General features: G+C 35.3%; 1 protein-coding gene across 2 annotated transcripts; it reads left to right on the top strand.

The window, feature by feature from the left end:
• The first annotated feature begins 12,629 nt into the window (after positions 1-12,629).
• Positions 12,630-16,035, top strand: LOC117622112 (histone deacetylase 2). 2 transcript variants are annotated; one of them, XR_004584950.1, is made up of 13 exons: positions 12,630-12,913; positions 12,992-13,047; positions 13,117-13,234; positions 13,353-13,415; positions 13,584-13,652; positions 13,755-13,921; positions 14,052-14,116; positions 14,211-14,257; positions 14,399-14,443; positions 14,538-14,588; positions 14,872-14,958; positions 15,131-15,213; positions 15,481-16,035. XR_004584950.1 is itself a non-coding variant. In XM_034352661.1 (13 exons), the coding sequence occupies exons 1-13, from the start codon at positions 12,656-12,658 to the stop codon at positions 15,579-15,581; spliced, it is 1,215 nt and encodes a 404-aa protein (XP_034208552.1). In that variant the 5' UTR covers positions 12,641-12,655; the 3' UTR covers positions 15,582-16,035. The 2 variants fall into 2 exon arrangements, 1 of the variants encoding a protein (XP_034208552.1); XM_034352661.1 differs by having other exon boundaries at positions 12,641-12,913; positions 15,126-15,213.
• The last annotated feature ends 1,480 nt before the right edge of the window (positions 16,036-17,515 follow it).

Raw genomic sequence — 17,515 nt, forward strand, 5'->3', positions numbered from 1 at the left:
GTGGTAGAGTACTGGGTGTCTTGAGATGTGGCTTTGAGCTATTGAATTAGTAGGTCAGTTGTAAATAGCTGGGGTTTTGTTTATGCTCTGTATTTTTTGTTTATTTTTCACTTAATATCCTATAATAGGCTGTTGATAAGTGCTGATTGTTTATTGCTTGTTATTGTCTAGATTGCAACGGACTGAATTTCTTCTTCAACATATCTGGGACATTGAAGGGTTTAGCAAATAAGTTTGGGTTGGCGGTGGTTGTCACCAACCAAGTGGTGGATTTTATTGGGCCACATGATAAAGTGAATGGGGTGAGGTTGGGAAACTTGGAGTCCCCGGACACATCAGGCAGACGGGTGAGTCCAGCTTTGGGACTGGCTTGGGCACATTGCATAAATTCAAGAGTGTTCTTGGCAAGACATGAGCAATCTATTGAGGTTGACATTCATAATGCTCCTTCAACAAGTATATGTAGTCAAACACATAGGACATTTCACCTTGTATTTGCCCCACATCTGGCCTATGCATTGGCCGAATTTGTAATCAGAAAAGAAGGTATAGTCGGAGTATCACAGTAACTGTGTAATATAGGAATTCTAAGAACTTTAATGTTTTGGATCCATTTGGAATTACATTCCAGTCCCTTTAATTTCACACTCAAATTATAATAGCAATCTGGAAGCAATACTAGAATAATAAAAGTTCAATATAATAGCAATCTGTCAGCAATACAACATGCTGTAGCAATGCAACCCAAATTATGCAAATTTAAAAGAATTCCCATTCAACATAACATGAAACCCACCACAAATAAAAGTAGAGTTTACATGACCTACCAAAGCAACACAAATCATATTGTCTAAGATACATTGCGCAATGGAATATTGTTTTTACAAGAGAATTGCACCTTAAATTCAAAGTGGCCTCTTAATGCCGTCAACCGTAACTCTGTCAACAATGCTTTCTTACTAGAGAAAATTTGCCCAACTGTAATTTTCGGATTCCAATCACTTCGTGAAAACCCGCTGTCCAAATATGCTTCTTCATCATTTACACCGCCTGCATTATACCAATTTTGTTCACCCATTTGACTCCAATAATGTTGACGAGTGGGTTCAGATTCTCCTCCTAAACGCATTATTGGCAACTGGGCAGCTGTGTTCAAGCAGCCCAAATTAGGAGGGGCAGAGTACACTGGCACTTCATTTCTTTCAGTACCATTATCACCACCATGCATCTCCTCCACCTCGCTAAAATCAATCATATCCATAAAATCTGTCCCTACTTCACCTCCCACATCAGTGACATTTGTATTATTCCAAGTTACTTCATTGCTTTCAACAATGGCAACTGAAGAATGACCCATCCGACTACTATCTGTCGTGATATGCATACTATGAACTACATCATTTGTCAGTCCTTTATCTTCTATACTCACGAGTAAGGGAGCTAGTTTTGAAGGTGTTACCTCGAAATTGTACTTCATAAAAAAATTGACATCATCATCGTCCTCAATCTTTATGTGCTTCCACTCATTCGAGGCCACCAAAATTGAGAATTTTAAGCAAACCTTGTCTTCCCTGCTGTTTGTATTACCAATCTGATGCACACGGTCCAACAGTTCAGCAAATTTGATGGTCCGTGGAACTATTAAGCCTTTTGAGTCACCCACTTCGTATTTGCACATCTTCTTCGAGGTGACCCATTTTCCATTGTAGCACACGAGAATAACAATTGTCTCCATTTCTGACCATGACAAAACAACATTTCATTAACACAATATAACCACAATAACCATACAATACACTAGTAATATAACAGCAATATAGCAGCAATAATAAGCAATATAATGGCAATATAACAGCAATACGACTGTAAAATAAGAGGAACACAACAGCAGTACACCAGTAACACATCAGAATCACACTATACAGATCTACTACATCAAATGGAAAATCCCAAGTTTCAAGATTCACATATCCAGACCAATCTAAATGCAATTGGTACAAACCCAGATGAATGAGCATGAATATTCAACAAAACCTAACCCAAAGAAATTAAAGCCAAAACGAATTTAACACAAACCCAAACAATCAAACTATAACCCATTTCACATAATCCCACTGATATTAAGAAAATAACCATCAACACTACCTTTTCGAGGTCGGCAATCCACTAGAGCTTCAAGATTGCAAGCAGCTATTCAGAAGACATAGCTAAAGGGAGGGGTTCGCGATTCCAAACAGAGAGCAAGAGATCGAATAGGGGAGAAAGAGACATAACGAAGCTAGAGAGAGAAACAGCTGCGCTATGAGAAAGAGAGCAAAGAGAGAGAGACAGAGAGTTGTGCTAGAGAGAGAGAGAGCTAAGAGAGAGAGAGCCAAGATAGAGAGAGCCAAGAGAGACACAGAGAGCTGTGATAGACAGATACCAAAGAGAAAGAGAGATGTGCCAGAGAGAGAGAGCTGTGTGAGCTAAGAGAGAACAAAATTTATGAACTTGTGAAAAATCAGCAATAAGTGGACAATAATTTTATATTTATAGGTGATAGTTGTACAAAAATTGGGAAGAGGTGGTATTTTTAATTAAAATTATGAAATGGATGTCATTTTAAGCTATTCTTCAAAAAAAAAATAGACAAATTATTGGGTTTATTGATGTCTATACTAGGCAAAAAGAAAAACGATTTATTTTGGGTCACATCATGTTGTAAAAATGATTGATTGGACTTGGGCCAATTATACCCATGATGACCAGAACGAAGGAATGGCAGAAATGTCACAGGCCCACCGTGGGGGTGGTTGCTTTATGGATGGCAATTTTCAATCAAATTGAATCAAATTTCAAAGTAAGAATGCAGAATGCAAAGCTCTTCCATTTGAAGAGTATATATAGATTCTCGAAGTCTCCTATTCTTGCCACTTCCAAGTTTCCTACCCCATTTGTTTGCTTTTAATCAGTAGCATGGATGGCATGTATTAATACGACTGTTTCAAACAGGTTTGCTTAGTCAAGAAAGAGAGTCCCTTGGCATAGGCTCCGGGAGAATTAATTAAGCTTAATTACCATAAGAAATTAATGGCTTATTTCTTGTTGGCCTTGTGCAAATTATACTAGTTGTTTGAGTATTTTTCTGATTATAGTAGTATTTTTCTTTCAAATGATAACTGCTCTCATATGTGTAACATATGAAACACATATAAGGAAACACTCATGTGAAGTAGTGGAAGGAAAATACTCTAATATTTTTATTAAAAGAAAATACTTTATTGAATTGAAATTAAACATTTTAACCCAATTATAATATACTAAGAAAATTATCCCAACGAGGTCTAGTCCAGTAAAAAAAGGACATTCACTTGCAGACCAGAGGTCTCAGGTTCGAACCCTATGGCATCTTGATTGTATGTATGTGTGTGAGAAACCATCCCTCTCCTATAATTTAAACTATCGCTTGTACTATAAAAAAAAATATCAGCCGATGATCTCAAAATTGCTATTTCTGTTTTTGGCTAACATTTTTCTCTGAACACACCTGTATTAGAGAGATGGTCAGTAAATAGGGTACAAATAACACCACCCTTCTTGATATTATTTAACAAGCAAAGTGAACCTAGTTCCTAAATAATCTCATATGGACCACTAAATTTTTTTATTTTATATACAAGTGATATTGGAAGAATAAGGAATTAAACTTAAGACCTAAAATGTAGGAGTAAATATGCTCTTAACCTGTTTAACTACAAACTCCCTGTGCACCACTAAAAATTCTATTGCAATATTTTTTTGTTGGCTGGAAATTTTTATTGCAATGTGATGTAAACGGTTTATTTACAAATTTCCTAAAAATAGAGCACAGTAATAAACAATCGTGTAAACCCTCCACATCCAACACTTGCATGTCAGAGCACAAAATGACAATGTGTCAATAGCCTATTGGCTAATACATATGATGCAAATCCTGTTGGAAGTTAAACCGACGCAGCAAATTACCTCACCTCAGAATTTCAGAAAGCAAAGCACGTGTCATACGACGTGTCAACAACGTGGACACATGTTGACCATGAGTTGTCATCAAATTGCGGATGCTTCAACCCCCAACCGTTTTGGTTGGTGGTTGAAGCATCCAGAATTTAAGCAGGTGAAAGCCGCACCAGGTTGCACCTTTTTACTTTTGGTTTATAATTCCTTTTACCTACTATACTTGTTTATTTATTCTTTGTTTAAATAAAAGAAAGGCCTTGACGTTGAAGCCAGAAACTATAATGCACTGTACTGTTCTATTGATGACATTGAAGTCAACCGAGCTGTTTTTTCGGGGCCGAGGTTCTATGTCCCATACTAAACGAAGCTTATAGTTAGCATCTACATAATAATAACATCTAAATGTTCGTATGGAAAAATTTTCATATATATAATAGGTTATAGATTTGGACGCATAGACCTTTTTGTCAAGCACATGAAATTTTTGCCCATATTTGTATAACTCAGTTTATAGGATGGCCTAATATCACGTGTGGCCTTTGGGTTGTGCCTGACAACATTTGTTAATGTAACTCCATATATAGTTTTTCCTGACAAAATACAGAACTCCATATAGGAAAAATAAGTAGAGGGTGATGATTTGAATGGGGATTTACAGAAAAATTTCCATTCTTATTTGAGTACCTAGGGAGGGAAGGATCCCGAGCGTAGAACGAGAAGAGTAAAGTAAGAAGTAAGAGTTATATTGGCTTGCAGACCTCATTGATTGTGATATTGATCTTACAAGGGAACGAAATTAAATAATATATAGACTTTAATGTCAAATATTTCACGAAAAAAAACATTCATAGAAAAATGAATTTCAAATAATGTATTTTTATCGTTTTTTTTTCTTGACTTTTTTGGCTAGGCAGGATTAGAAACGTAAAAGAGCTACCATACTCAACTTGAAGGGAAAAAAAAACAAATTATACAAATTATTGGGTTTATTGATGTCTACTCTAGGCGAAACAGTACAGATCTACCAGAAGCTCAATCTTGCCTAGGCAATAAGTCACCTGTATTCCAATAAAAAAATATATAAAAAAAAGTCACCTGTATTATTTAGTCCTTTAAAAAATCTTTTCAGAAGGTTAGCTCTCTCTCTCTCTTCGTATTCATTGAGCAATCAAGGCACAGCCTTACTTTGGACTCTTCCTAGTTCATCATCCAGCATCAAGCTTGAGAGAGAGATAGGAGCAGCCTCGTAATTATGAAGCCCCAAGGGTAACTCATACCTCAAGTTAGCAAGGTGATCGGCTGCTCCGTTTTGCTCCCTGTAGATATGAGAGACATTGCATCTCCAATCACGGTTAAGTAACAACTTGCAGTCTTCAATCAGACTTGAGCAATCATTTTCAGATGTGCTGAAACTCAACAATGATATATTCAATCACTTTAGCCCTGATCCCATTTAGACATTTACGTTGCAGTAAAAAATTAAGAGACATTAACTTGTAAATATCATCAACTATACAAAAGAATAGAGAATCCTATATTGCTTATGGAAGCAAGATCTGTTTTTGCTTCCTCGGTTTGACATTGCATTGCATAGAGATTGAGTCTCATCTGTCATACATTTTTATTCAACCGCAACATCCGGCTGCTGAGCTTTTCAAAATCATATGTTTCTCGACTTCAAAAACATCGAATCCTGGTGGTTTATATTTTTGGAAATCAAATCAATATGTACTTCACCAATTAGGCATGCAATACATTGATTATAGATTGAATTGAAGCATGTGCGCAGGTAAATGAGTGAATTTATTTGTCATTCTTCTCTCATGACTCTTATTATTGGCATGAATATATTCTTTTTTAGTAGCAGATCAATTTTTGGTTTCATGGTTGGTGATGATTAAGAATGAGGTTTCTTGACAGGTCAATAGAAAAATGTGAGAATTTGATAAGTTTTGAGGGAGAAAAAACATGTCATGCGTTTAATGGTTATTTGAAAAGTAGAAAAATGGGATATTGGAGAAAACCAAATTGAATACAAGTGTTGAATTCCTTTTTATTTGGCCGAGATGAAATATGATGTGACCAACAAAGATTACTTGCTAGCGATGATGGGAGTATTTGGCAACTTCACCACGGAAGGAAGTAGTGTTCCTTATTAGTATATTATGTGTGTTATGTCAGACAAATGAAACTTTTTGCCCATATTTGTATAACTCAGTTTCTAGGATGACCTAACATCACGTGTAGCCTAGGGTTGTGCTTGACTACATTTGTTAGTAACTCCATATATAATTTTTTCTGATCCAAAAAAAAAAAAAACCTCCATATATAGTTTTAATGTCAAATATTTCGAGAAAAAAACATTTGTCAGAAAATGAATTTCAAATAATGTATTCTTATCGTTTTTCTTTCTTGACTTTTTTGGCCAAGCAAGATTAGAGACGTAAAAGAGCTACCATACTCAACTTGAAGGGGAAAAAAACAAATTATACAAATTATTGGGTTTATTGATGTCTACTCTAATCCTAATCCCTGAAACTAGATCATAGCTAAGCCACTTTCACCTATATCAAGATAGAACGATTACGGCTTGGGCTCTATAACTTTGTGACGCGACTTGTATCTTAATTCAATCTTTGATAAAATGTACGTACTCCAATATTTGATCGATTAGTAACAACAAATAGTGATAATGTGTTTTTGGAAAATATAATATCATTTTCAAAGGGTCCGTTCGATATCATTTTCAAATAGCGTGCTTCGAGAATTTCAAAACTCTTTTATTTTGAGTTGTAAGGTTCTCTTTCTTTTCTCTTGATAGATTGATTGAAGCAAAGATAATTCTGATACATATCCCCTATTCTATAAAATTTTATTGTTGTTATCTGCGAAATCGGCTAAGTGGAGAGAAAGCATAAACCTTCCTCTTTTTTCTCTTTAAAACTCAGATCACTATCAACACCAACCCCACCATACAACTCTTCCTCAACTCTTTCCTCACATCACATGCAAGTAGCTTAGTTTATTGAGAAAAAAAAAACTTTGTATAAAAAGTAAAAACATGGATTTAGGGAATGCTCTGTTGATGGATGAGCCTTTGGTCTTAGATAGCAGTGGATGAACCTTCGTCTAAGATTGTCACACCCACTTCCTAGATTCCTCTTTTATGTTCTAGAGTTTTTCCTCTAATTTACTTTCTTTCCCGTACGTAATTTTACTTTTACCTTTTCTTTTTTATCACTACTTTTAGTTACTAAAGGCTTTTGGTGTTCTCGAGAAAAACTTTGTTTCAATGTTCAATAGAGATAACACTATTTTGCTATTATCGGCCAATAACATTATACCACGTAGAAAAATTATCAGAGCATCCACAGTTCGGGGGTGTAAAGCCACTTTTACATCCCCTTTACACCTCTGAGGGGTGTAAATATGTTTTTTGCTCTAATGGGAAATGATGTAAATCTAAGATGTATAATTTTTCCCCTCTTTTCTCGAGTGGGTCCCGCCTACAAATGATGTAAAAATATATGCAAATGTGCATTTTATTTTACATCTCCATGGTGGTGATGTATGTTTACAATCCTTTATATCTCCTCATTGGAGATGATTCCGGTGACAAGGGATGTATATTTAACATACACCCCTTTATACACCCTCCTATTGTGAATGCTCTCACGCATGTCATAGCGTTATTGATTGGGGATAGCGATATTCACATTTTATGCAAGTGTTTCTCCCTCTCACCGTAGCCTAAGACACAAATTGGCTCATCTTGCAAGCAACACACATAAAAAGACTAGACTACCAAGACCCTCTATAAAAATATTTGCCATGAAAAAAATATATATATTTATATTGTCAAACTATAAATCATATACTGTTTATTAAGTAAAATGTGAATCTTCAATTTACAGTGAATAATTTAAATGATGAGAGTTGAGTTAAAAAATGAGTTAGAATTAGATTAAGTCAGAATTTGAGTCCATTCTATTGTAGGTGACCAAGAAATCCCTTAACACGTGATAAAATAAGTTTACATATTTAAGTTGTTTTTTTTTTTTGGATTAAAAAAAAAAGAAATTATAAACAGAAAACACCCAAACAGGTCAAAGAAGAAAGGAACCGAACAATTTAGAGTACATTATGTATCAAAGGTACAATCTCAATAAAATAAAATAAAAATCCAAAAGTCATTGTTCCCTTCCCAATTAGATTTTAAAATCGTGGTAATAGTCTTTAGTCGACCATATAAATGCTACTAAATTTGTAAATTTGTAAATCAAAAGCTGACCCATTTAATCTAAAATCTTGTGCTTTACGCTAATATATATGTAATTTAATTTATAATAATGGAGAATGGCAAGCAAGAGGGAACAGAGAAGTACTCTTGGGAAGGTACAATCACTGTCTGATTAGACAGTAGATGGATGGATGGAGATAAGCAGCACCAGCATCATGTGATAAATCCAACACATCATGTTGTGTGGGGGTCCTCTTTCTTCCTCTGTTGTTTTCTATGCTGTTTCTTTCGTTCTGTTTGATAAGACTATAGTCTGTCAGCAGGGGTGACCTCGAGAGTGTGCAAGTTGTGCCATCACACAGAGTCTCTAATTTTTTAGAGGTCTCAATTTTTTTTTATGTGTATAATATGTGTAGAGTGTTGCTATTTTCACCCATCTCATATTTTTTCACCCACCTTATTTTAAAAAATTTAAAGACAAATTTATCTCTATGTAAAATGACTTCTAAAACCCTAAAAATAAAACAAATTTTAAAAAGAAAATAAATTTTTTATTTTACTCTCCATATTCTTTCCATCTTCCTGACCTCAACAAATTCAGCGAGCATTGATCTACCCATCCCAATCCTTTGAAAAGTTTTTTTTTTAAAAAATTCAAATCAAATTCTCAACTCCACCTTTAATATTGTGTCAGGGTTGGTAGGTGTTGATAATAGAGGCCAAATTGTCCTTTAATTTTATTCCATTTTAAAGATTTTTTTAGTCTGATTAACCCACATACGGGTCCTTATTCCATATAACATCACTTCAATTAAAAATCCATTGTAGTCTTGTTGGTTGTATGTTGTTGTGGTGGTGGTGTCGCGGTCGTGAAGCCACCAGTAATGCTAAGGGGTTGATGAGAATATTAATATGGTAGGGTAAGGTCGTGATGTTGAAAACACATGAAGAAGATGAAGAATGTTTTTTTTTTTTTTTTGGGTTAAAATTTTTATGTTTTTAACTTGGAGTTGATGGTGTTTAGTCGAATTAATAATTAAAGGGTATTTTAGGAATAATGGTGGGTGGAAAAGTAGGATTTTAATTTTTCAAATTTACATAGTGGGTGAGAAAATAGGACAGGTAGGTGGAAATAGCAGTACTCTATATGTATAACAAATGTTATATATATATACAGAGTGAGCAAATTGTTGACACAAAGACGTTTCTAGTTGTGTTGGTTTGTAGGGCCTCAACTTCTATTCAGGACTCGACTTCAAAACCTGCTTGTGTTAAAGGCTTGTCCGATGTCAACACCAACATTCAATATCCCATCTACTTTCACAACCACAAACTGAAATAATAAATACCCGATCACAATGAATTAGTCAGTAATTATGCTCAGATATTCAATTTCGCAAAAATAATGCATCCAACTAAGTCAACCAAAATAATTGCATCAAATTAATGATGTTCTTGGAATATTGATACAAAATAAATTAGGTGTTAAAAAATATTTAATATCTGAGTATGACCTATGATGACAAAGACTCATCGTCACAATCATGGTGATTATTCAAAAGGTGTAACATCTCTGACCCAATGTAATCGATTTAATCCAATTTAATTCTTTTGTGAAATTTCAATTTTGTCCTTGGGAGTAGGGGTACTTTGATCACTTGAAGAAAAAAAAACATTTATTGTATGGCATTACATAATGGTGTAAGTTTGTGTTAGCTTATGTGAGGCCCGAATTTAAAGTTTGCACAGGGCCTTCAAAATCTCAAAACCGGCCCTGTCTGTCAGTGTGCTCACTCAAATCACTAGAGGAGAGAGAAAATAAAGTTGACTTGTCTTTGTCAACACCTCCTCCTCCCAGTGGCTCCCTATAATTTAATGCTTCTTTTATTTATCAAAATCATAAGACTTTATTTAATGAGTATTTCAAACTACCTTTATTTAATGCTAACTATTTTTTATTTTATTTTTTAATAGAGATGGACCAATCAAAAAAGAGTTATAATATTTATGACTCCCTGAACTAGAGAGGATTATTGAAGTTTAAATTTTATAGAGAGCTCCTAAAATAACTTTTATATGTTTTTAGTTAAAATTTAACAAAAAAAATAGAGAACATGATTGTGGATGCTCTAAGTGCAACGTGCAGGGATGATCACTTGAGCTACAAATCCCTTGTCGAAAGGTATAAATTTGGAATAATAGTTTATTAGGTTTAGAGAGAATCATAATTATTTTCTTTCTAAACAATAGGGGCATCTTGGGTTCAAGTCTCAATGGTATCCGTGTGTGTGAGTTTTCCCTTCCCCTTCTTAACTTTGGCAACAACAACCAAAAAAAAAAAAAAAAAAAAAAAACCTTTTGGACTAACTTTTACTTTCGCTATATGTTTGTGCACAATGTGGACTGAAAATTTGTCATCAACCAAAATAAAAATAAAAATATCATTTAAATCGTTTTTCTTCTCATAATAATATGTTAATTTATTAATATGCTTATATAAATAATTTAGTTAAGAATAGTGTTCCAAACATTATTGATACATTTATATTTATTATTATTGTATTTTTTTAATCACTATCAAACACGTTTTTATTGTTTTTTATTATGCTACCAAACGCATTCTCGAATCTTGAAAATACAAATTCGTTTTCTCATTTTCGTTTTATGAAAATGTTACCATATGGGCCCTAATATTTTGTGATGTGGCTTGTATCTAAATCTAATCTTTGATAAAACGTGCTCCAATATTCAATCGATTAGTGACAATAAATACCGAAAATGTCTTTTAAATAATATATATATAATTTTTTTTTATACAAGCGATATTGAGAGAGAAGGTATTCGAACACATCATCTCTAATGCATGAGTGACTACTTTTAACTACTTCAACTACAAGCTCCCTTACGAAGAATGTTAATTTCAATAGAGATGGAGACGGATGGATCAAGGTGCGCTAGATCTTGAACTTCTTGTTGTCCAGAGAGCACCTAGAGTTGGAGCAGTTTTGTCAGTTTTTTCTTTCAACTTTACACTTTTAGGGAATAGTTTTTCTTTCTTTGCTTTCCTTTTTCCAAGTGTCTTTTGTTTATGCTTTTATTTTATTTTTTCTGTTTTTTCCCTCAAATTCAAAATTTTTTTAAATTCATTTTTGTCTATGATGTTATTTACTTCATCTACTTGTTCTTGATTCTATTAAAGTGCTTGTTATTATTTTTTGTTTGTTTTTTATTTTTTATTTTATCTTTTTCTGAGTTTTAGTTTTGGCCACTATTGTTTAGAATCCTAATGAAATTTTCTTTTTGTTTGAGATGGTTGAAGGATTATTCATTTGTTCATCAATCTTGGAGAACTATAGCGGACACTTTTTGTAGCGGAGCAGTTATAAGACAAGATACAGTAGTAGGTGGTGTTCTTTTCAGTTGGTCTTGGTACTCGTCCATGGGTTGGGCTTTGTTGGGCTGCTTTGCGCAACATTTATTTATTGTCCACTTGCCCAAGTTTTGCGTGTTGGTTGTTATTGATGAGCAAGCTTTACAGTGGTACTTTTTTTCCTTAATCGGATTTTCCTCCGTTTGGGGGTTTTTAAGGTAATGTTTTAACGAGGCTACTATTGCTCCATCACTTGACTCCATTGGGGACTTTTTGTCCCTCATGGTGATGATTTCTATTGGTGGCATTGCGGTTTCCATGTGCAGATCAAAGGGGTGTTCATGCTTCCTCTTCTTTCTCTTTTCTTGTTGTTTCCATTTGAGTTGTTCAAGCACGAGTCTTTTTAAGATCATGCATTTGTTCATGTCTCTCATGTTTGGGTTTTGGATAGTATTGACTGTTTCAGTGCTATCTTTTGTACTCTCTTACGGTGCTTATTATTTTTTAATAAAGTATCTTTTCTAAATAAATAAAAATGATAAATTATTCCAACAACAAAAAAACTGATAAATTATATTTTCCCTATATTATATAGTATTTTTACGTAAATGGGTTTTAAAAAAAATGAGTAAAATAAACACGAACAACTGAACAAGGCCCATAATGTTGACCAAAAGAAAAGAACAAGGGCCATAATGGCCAGAGTAAAAGGGCTCGAGTCTTTAGAAACTGAATAGGCTGAACATTTGTTTTTAGACTTTTGCTTTGCTCAACCCAGTCTACCCAAAGTTTCTCTCCTTCCCAACTCAGGGGCCAAATGACACGTTGTCGTATTTGCGTAAGAAACGAGTCAAACGACAGGTATTAGATTATCTGTCACAAATGTACGACAGCAGAACAGCAGCTGCATATTAGTCTTATCCGAATCTATCGTCAATTGGCGCGTGAAAATCTAACTGACGAAATAGCGCCAAATTTCTCATCTCCCAACCGTCCGATCAATCAAATGGTCTCAACGTGCCTCAGATCAGAGGCGCTTAACATTTTTCTCTCATTTAACTATTACGAATATGAAGAACCCAGTCGTGACGAGTTGGACCGAGTCGACTCGGAATCTCTTCACACCAGTCATCGTTTTAGTCATCACTTTCGCTGCCACCGTCAAACTATCTCAGTCTCTCTATCGCTACAACCTCCGTCGCCGCTCAAGAGCTCGCTCTGGAACGATGTCGTCGTCTTCTTCATCTGACAACGGCACCGGCGTCCAAGCTCGTAGGCGCAGTCGTATTCTCTCCAGCACGCTCTACTTCGACATCCCCAACTCCAAGGTAAACTTATATATTAATTTCATTTGTGTTTTGATTTTTTTATTATTTTGGATTCTGAGTTTTTTATCAATCAATCAGGTGCCGTTGATTTACTCGTCTACATACGATATTACTTTTCTTGGCATCGAGAAGCTGTAAGAGATGAATTTGCAGTTCTTTTATTTAAAAAAAATTCAAAATTTTAAATGTAATTGGTTTTTTAGGCACCCGTTTGATTCGAGTAAGTGGGGTCGGATATGTGGGTTTCTGTTGGTGGATAATGTTGTGGACAAAAATTGCATCGTAGAGCCTCTGGAAGCTTCAAAGAATGATCTCCTTGTGGTATTTTCTTGTCCCTTTGGTTTGTGTATATAGCTGTGTGGTTGCTTACTTGTTTGCTGTATATATGGTTATTAGTAATATAGCACTTAGATTGCTTACCATATGTTGCATTGAGCAGGTACACTCGGAAGCATACTTGAATTGTCTAAAGAAAAGTGCAAATGTTGCTATGATAATTGAGGTAATGTTGATGGACCACAAACTTGACTTTGGTTTGATTGGACATTCTTGGTTCGTATACTCCGAAATGAACTGAGTGCTTCTGATCTGGATTAATGGTTCTGGCCGAGCTTTGTTAGTTTCGTATATGCTATGAAGATTATGACATATTTGGGCTACGATGATTAAGGTACCTCATGTTGCCGTATTCCCGAATTGCCTTGTGCAGCAGAAAGTTCTCTATCCATTTCGCAACCAGGTAACTGATAACCCGTGTTGTGTTTTAAGTTTTCAGTCGTGTTGCCAAAGAGGAAAAGAAAAACAAACCAAAGAGGTTTGCACTGATCATTTTCCATTGCAGGTGGGGGGAACTATCTTGGCTGCAAAGCTTGCAAAAGAGCGAGGATGGGCCATCAATGTTGGGGGAGGGTTTCATCATTGCTCTGGGGAAAAAGGAGGGGGATTCTGTGCTTATGCAGATATTTCTCTTTGCATACACTTTGCCTTTGAGCGGTTAAACATATCAAGGTAGTAACGTTTTCACCTCAATTCAAATAGTTGTATTATAGGATAGGTTTTGAAATTTCAATAGTAATAAAAGAAAGAAAAAAAACTACTTTCAAGTATGGATATGATCATTCATTATTTGCCAATACAGGGTGATGATTATTGATCTTGATGCACATCAAGGAAATGGCCATGAAACGGATTTTGCCAATGACAGTACGGTTACCTCATCGTCCTCATAGTCATAGGGTGATTTAAACTTTAACTTGACTCTCTTCTGGAATTCGAATAACTGTTTTTTTAAAAACAGGTCGAGTCTATATACTGGATGTGTACAACCCTGGAATATATCCATTTGTAAGATGCCTGCTCTTGTTCTGTTTTGAGATGCAAGTTTTTCGCACCAAAGTTGCCTGCTGTACTGCTGTTAAGGTCTATGAGGGCAGGACTCTAACATAGACCAAGGATCTAACTCCACCTTCATTTGATCTTCTTTAGGATTATGAAGCAAGAAGATACATTGATCAAAAGGTTGAAGTAGTGGTGAGTCATCCCAAATTCCCATTGTCATATCAGATTGTAGTTGTTTCATACTATGACCTTGTGTAATGTAATCCTTTTTCTTGAATTTAAACAGAGTGGAACTACAACAAATGAGTACTTGAGAAAATTAGATGAAGCACTTGAGGTATACACTTAACTTTGTCTCAGATATGCTCAACTCTCATTTGTTGCTGATTAATTTGCTCCATTGAATGTCACTAGCAAGTAATGTGCTGCTGTTTCCTCTCTGGAATAGTGATGAAAATAATAAACCATAAACAGCTCATATTAGTATTAGTATTAGTTGTATTATTGTTTGAATTAATATTTAGGAAATTAGTAATCATTTTTTGCTTATAGAAAATAACTGTTCGCCAATTTTTGTGTACCATACCATGTGAACTAGACCTTGTTTATGTGTATGTTAGGTTTCTGTTCATAGTTTTGATCCTGAGTTGATAGTCTACAATGCTGGAACTGATATTCTAGATGGCGATCCTCTGGGCAGGTTGAAGGTAATATCGTTCATTGATCTTTTTGGTCAAAGAGAATATCACTTGCCTCCATTCTTTTTAGTTCCACTCTTTATGTTGAAGGAGTAGGTCTCAAAATCTTGAAATGCAAGCGGAGAAATTTCCTTCACCGGTTTTCTGTTGATGTGTGTTTATGTTGACTTGTGTAGATCAGTCCTGATGGGATAACAAATAGAGACGAGAAAGTTTTCAGGTTTGCTCGTAAGAGGAACATTCCTATTGTCATGCTCACATCAGGTCTCCCTCTGTCTCATTTTTGCCTCTTTAATTTTCACTGGTTTCTAGGATCGTGTAGTCTTATTACACTAGCCAGTTATGATAAGTAGATCAATAATACAAGAAATTTACCCACCTTTGAAATGTTAAAGTGGTTTACCACACTAGGTTCTTGGGTTTTCATGCCAGTCGGATGTTATTGCGAATTCCAGATGACTTATTGTTGCTAGATAGATTGCATAGAATCGTAGCTTTCTTCAAATTTAATCCACCCCTGTTATGTTTCAGGTGGTTACATGAAGTCTAGTGCCAGAGTTATAGCAGACTCGATAACCAATCTCTCGAACAAATGCCTTATAGATACAGGTAAAAACATGACTGCCACATGAACCATCCCCCAACGTATTTTGTGGCTATTTACGAGGTTGGGTCACTGCCAAGAAGCCATGACATGGGTTTCAGGATTCATACATGAATGATAAATGCATCTGAGACGAGCTAGGCATGCATATTCACTAAAAACAATGTATAGCAATAGCTTAAGTAGCGGGGGAGATTCATCATTCTGCGTTCTGGTTGGCCACGACTGCATCTTGTAATATACAGTCACGCATTCGAATTCAAAGAGATAAGAGAACGCCTGCACTTAGGTTCTGCATAAATGTGTTGATTATCTGATATTAGAGATTATCGAATTCGATGTAATATACAGTCATGCTTTCAGCCCTTGTTTCATTTGGGAATTGTCGGGTTGGGGTCAGCTCAGCCTTCTTTCAGGCCTAATGAGGCGGGGCCTTCTCAGCAAAACAAATAAATAAAGATGACAAACTAATTGACTAGCAATGTTTCTTTTTCTTTTAGGATTTTAAATTGGTTCAGTTGATGCATGAGTTCAATTTAGGTCAAGTTTTAATATATGCGATGGGAATCCTAATCCTCCTCCTACAAAGCCTACCATTTCTATTTGTACGTGAATTAATTGTTACCTAACCTAACCTAAATGTTAATTGATTTGGATTCAACTTCTCTTTGAATAAGGCTTTGGGGTGGGGCAGACTAGCTATTTAAACCCTAGAATTGTTGCTAGCCTTTGTATCCATTAATTTCTGGTTAGACGTACTGTTTCTAGCTTTTTCTTAACCATGTCTGAAAGCTCAGACAAGAAGAATAACAGCATCTGCGACTGCAAGGAAATATTGACGGTGGTGCCGTTTGCTGTTTGCATCTTCCTTGGTTTTATGTTTCTCTTGTTCACGTTCAAGTCATACGAAGGCCCCAAATTCAGCATTAACGATGCTTATCTTACCCGATTCAATTACAGTGAAACCAATCATACTCTCTTCTACAACCTCTCTCTCACAAACCCTAACAAGGGACTCCCATTTGATTTGATCGACATCCGAGTCACTGCATACTATCAAAACAAAATATTTGGTCTTGTGAGTTTGGACCATAGGCATACAACGTTTCACCAAGACCCCAAGAACGCATCCATTTTTCATAATGTAGTTGTTCAAGGATGGAAGGCTCTGGTGTTGGATGAACCTGTGCTTACCAATGCTGCTCACCTTACAGTAACGACGTTGTGATTGCTTTCCAGGAAAATGTTCCTTTGAGGTTTAATGGAACATTTTTTGGGATAATTACAAGCCTATTCATTAAAATATAATACTAATACAATAAATAAAATTAAATTATTATAAGATAAAATAAAAAGGGCCCCCGTAAAGCCGAGCGGCTGCACTCTTTTTATTTTTAAAAAAAATCCGAGTATAGCCGCGCGGCTATACTATTTACAAGACCGCAGTGCTCCCACGTGTCCAAAATAGTACAGCCATGCGGCTATACCATTTTTAAATAAAAAATAATAGTATAGCCGTTCGGCTATACGCGTAAGTATATTATATTTAAAAGGAGTGTAGCCGGACGGCTACACTATTTATATTAAAAAAAAGACCCCAGTACAGCCCGTCTATACTCTATAAAAAAAATCCTGGGCGGCTATACGCAATAAGTATATTATATTTAAAATTCATATAGCCGCGCGGCTATACTATTTTTTAAGAAAAAACACTCCAGTAAAGCCGCCCGGCTATACTCATTTTTTAAAAATTCTCACGAATAGCCTCCCGGCGATACTACTTGTATTTATTTATTTATTTTTAAAAAAAGGGATCTACCTATCAGCTCAGCACCCACGTGTCAAAAAAAGTATAGCTACTATTTTTAAATAATAAAAAATCGTAGTATAGCCGCATAGCTATACTACTTATTTAAAAAAACTAGGTCCTCGCTTGAATTTGACAATATCCAAGTAATCCAA

Source organism: Prunus dulcis, chromosome 1 (assembly GCF_902201215.1).
Source record: "Prunus dulcis chromosome 1, ALMONDv2, whole genome shotgun sequence".
NCBI classification, from domain to species: Eukaryota; Viridiplantae; Streptophyta; class Magnoliopsida; order Rosales; family Rosaceae; genus Prunus; species Prunus dulcis.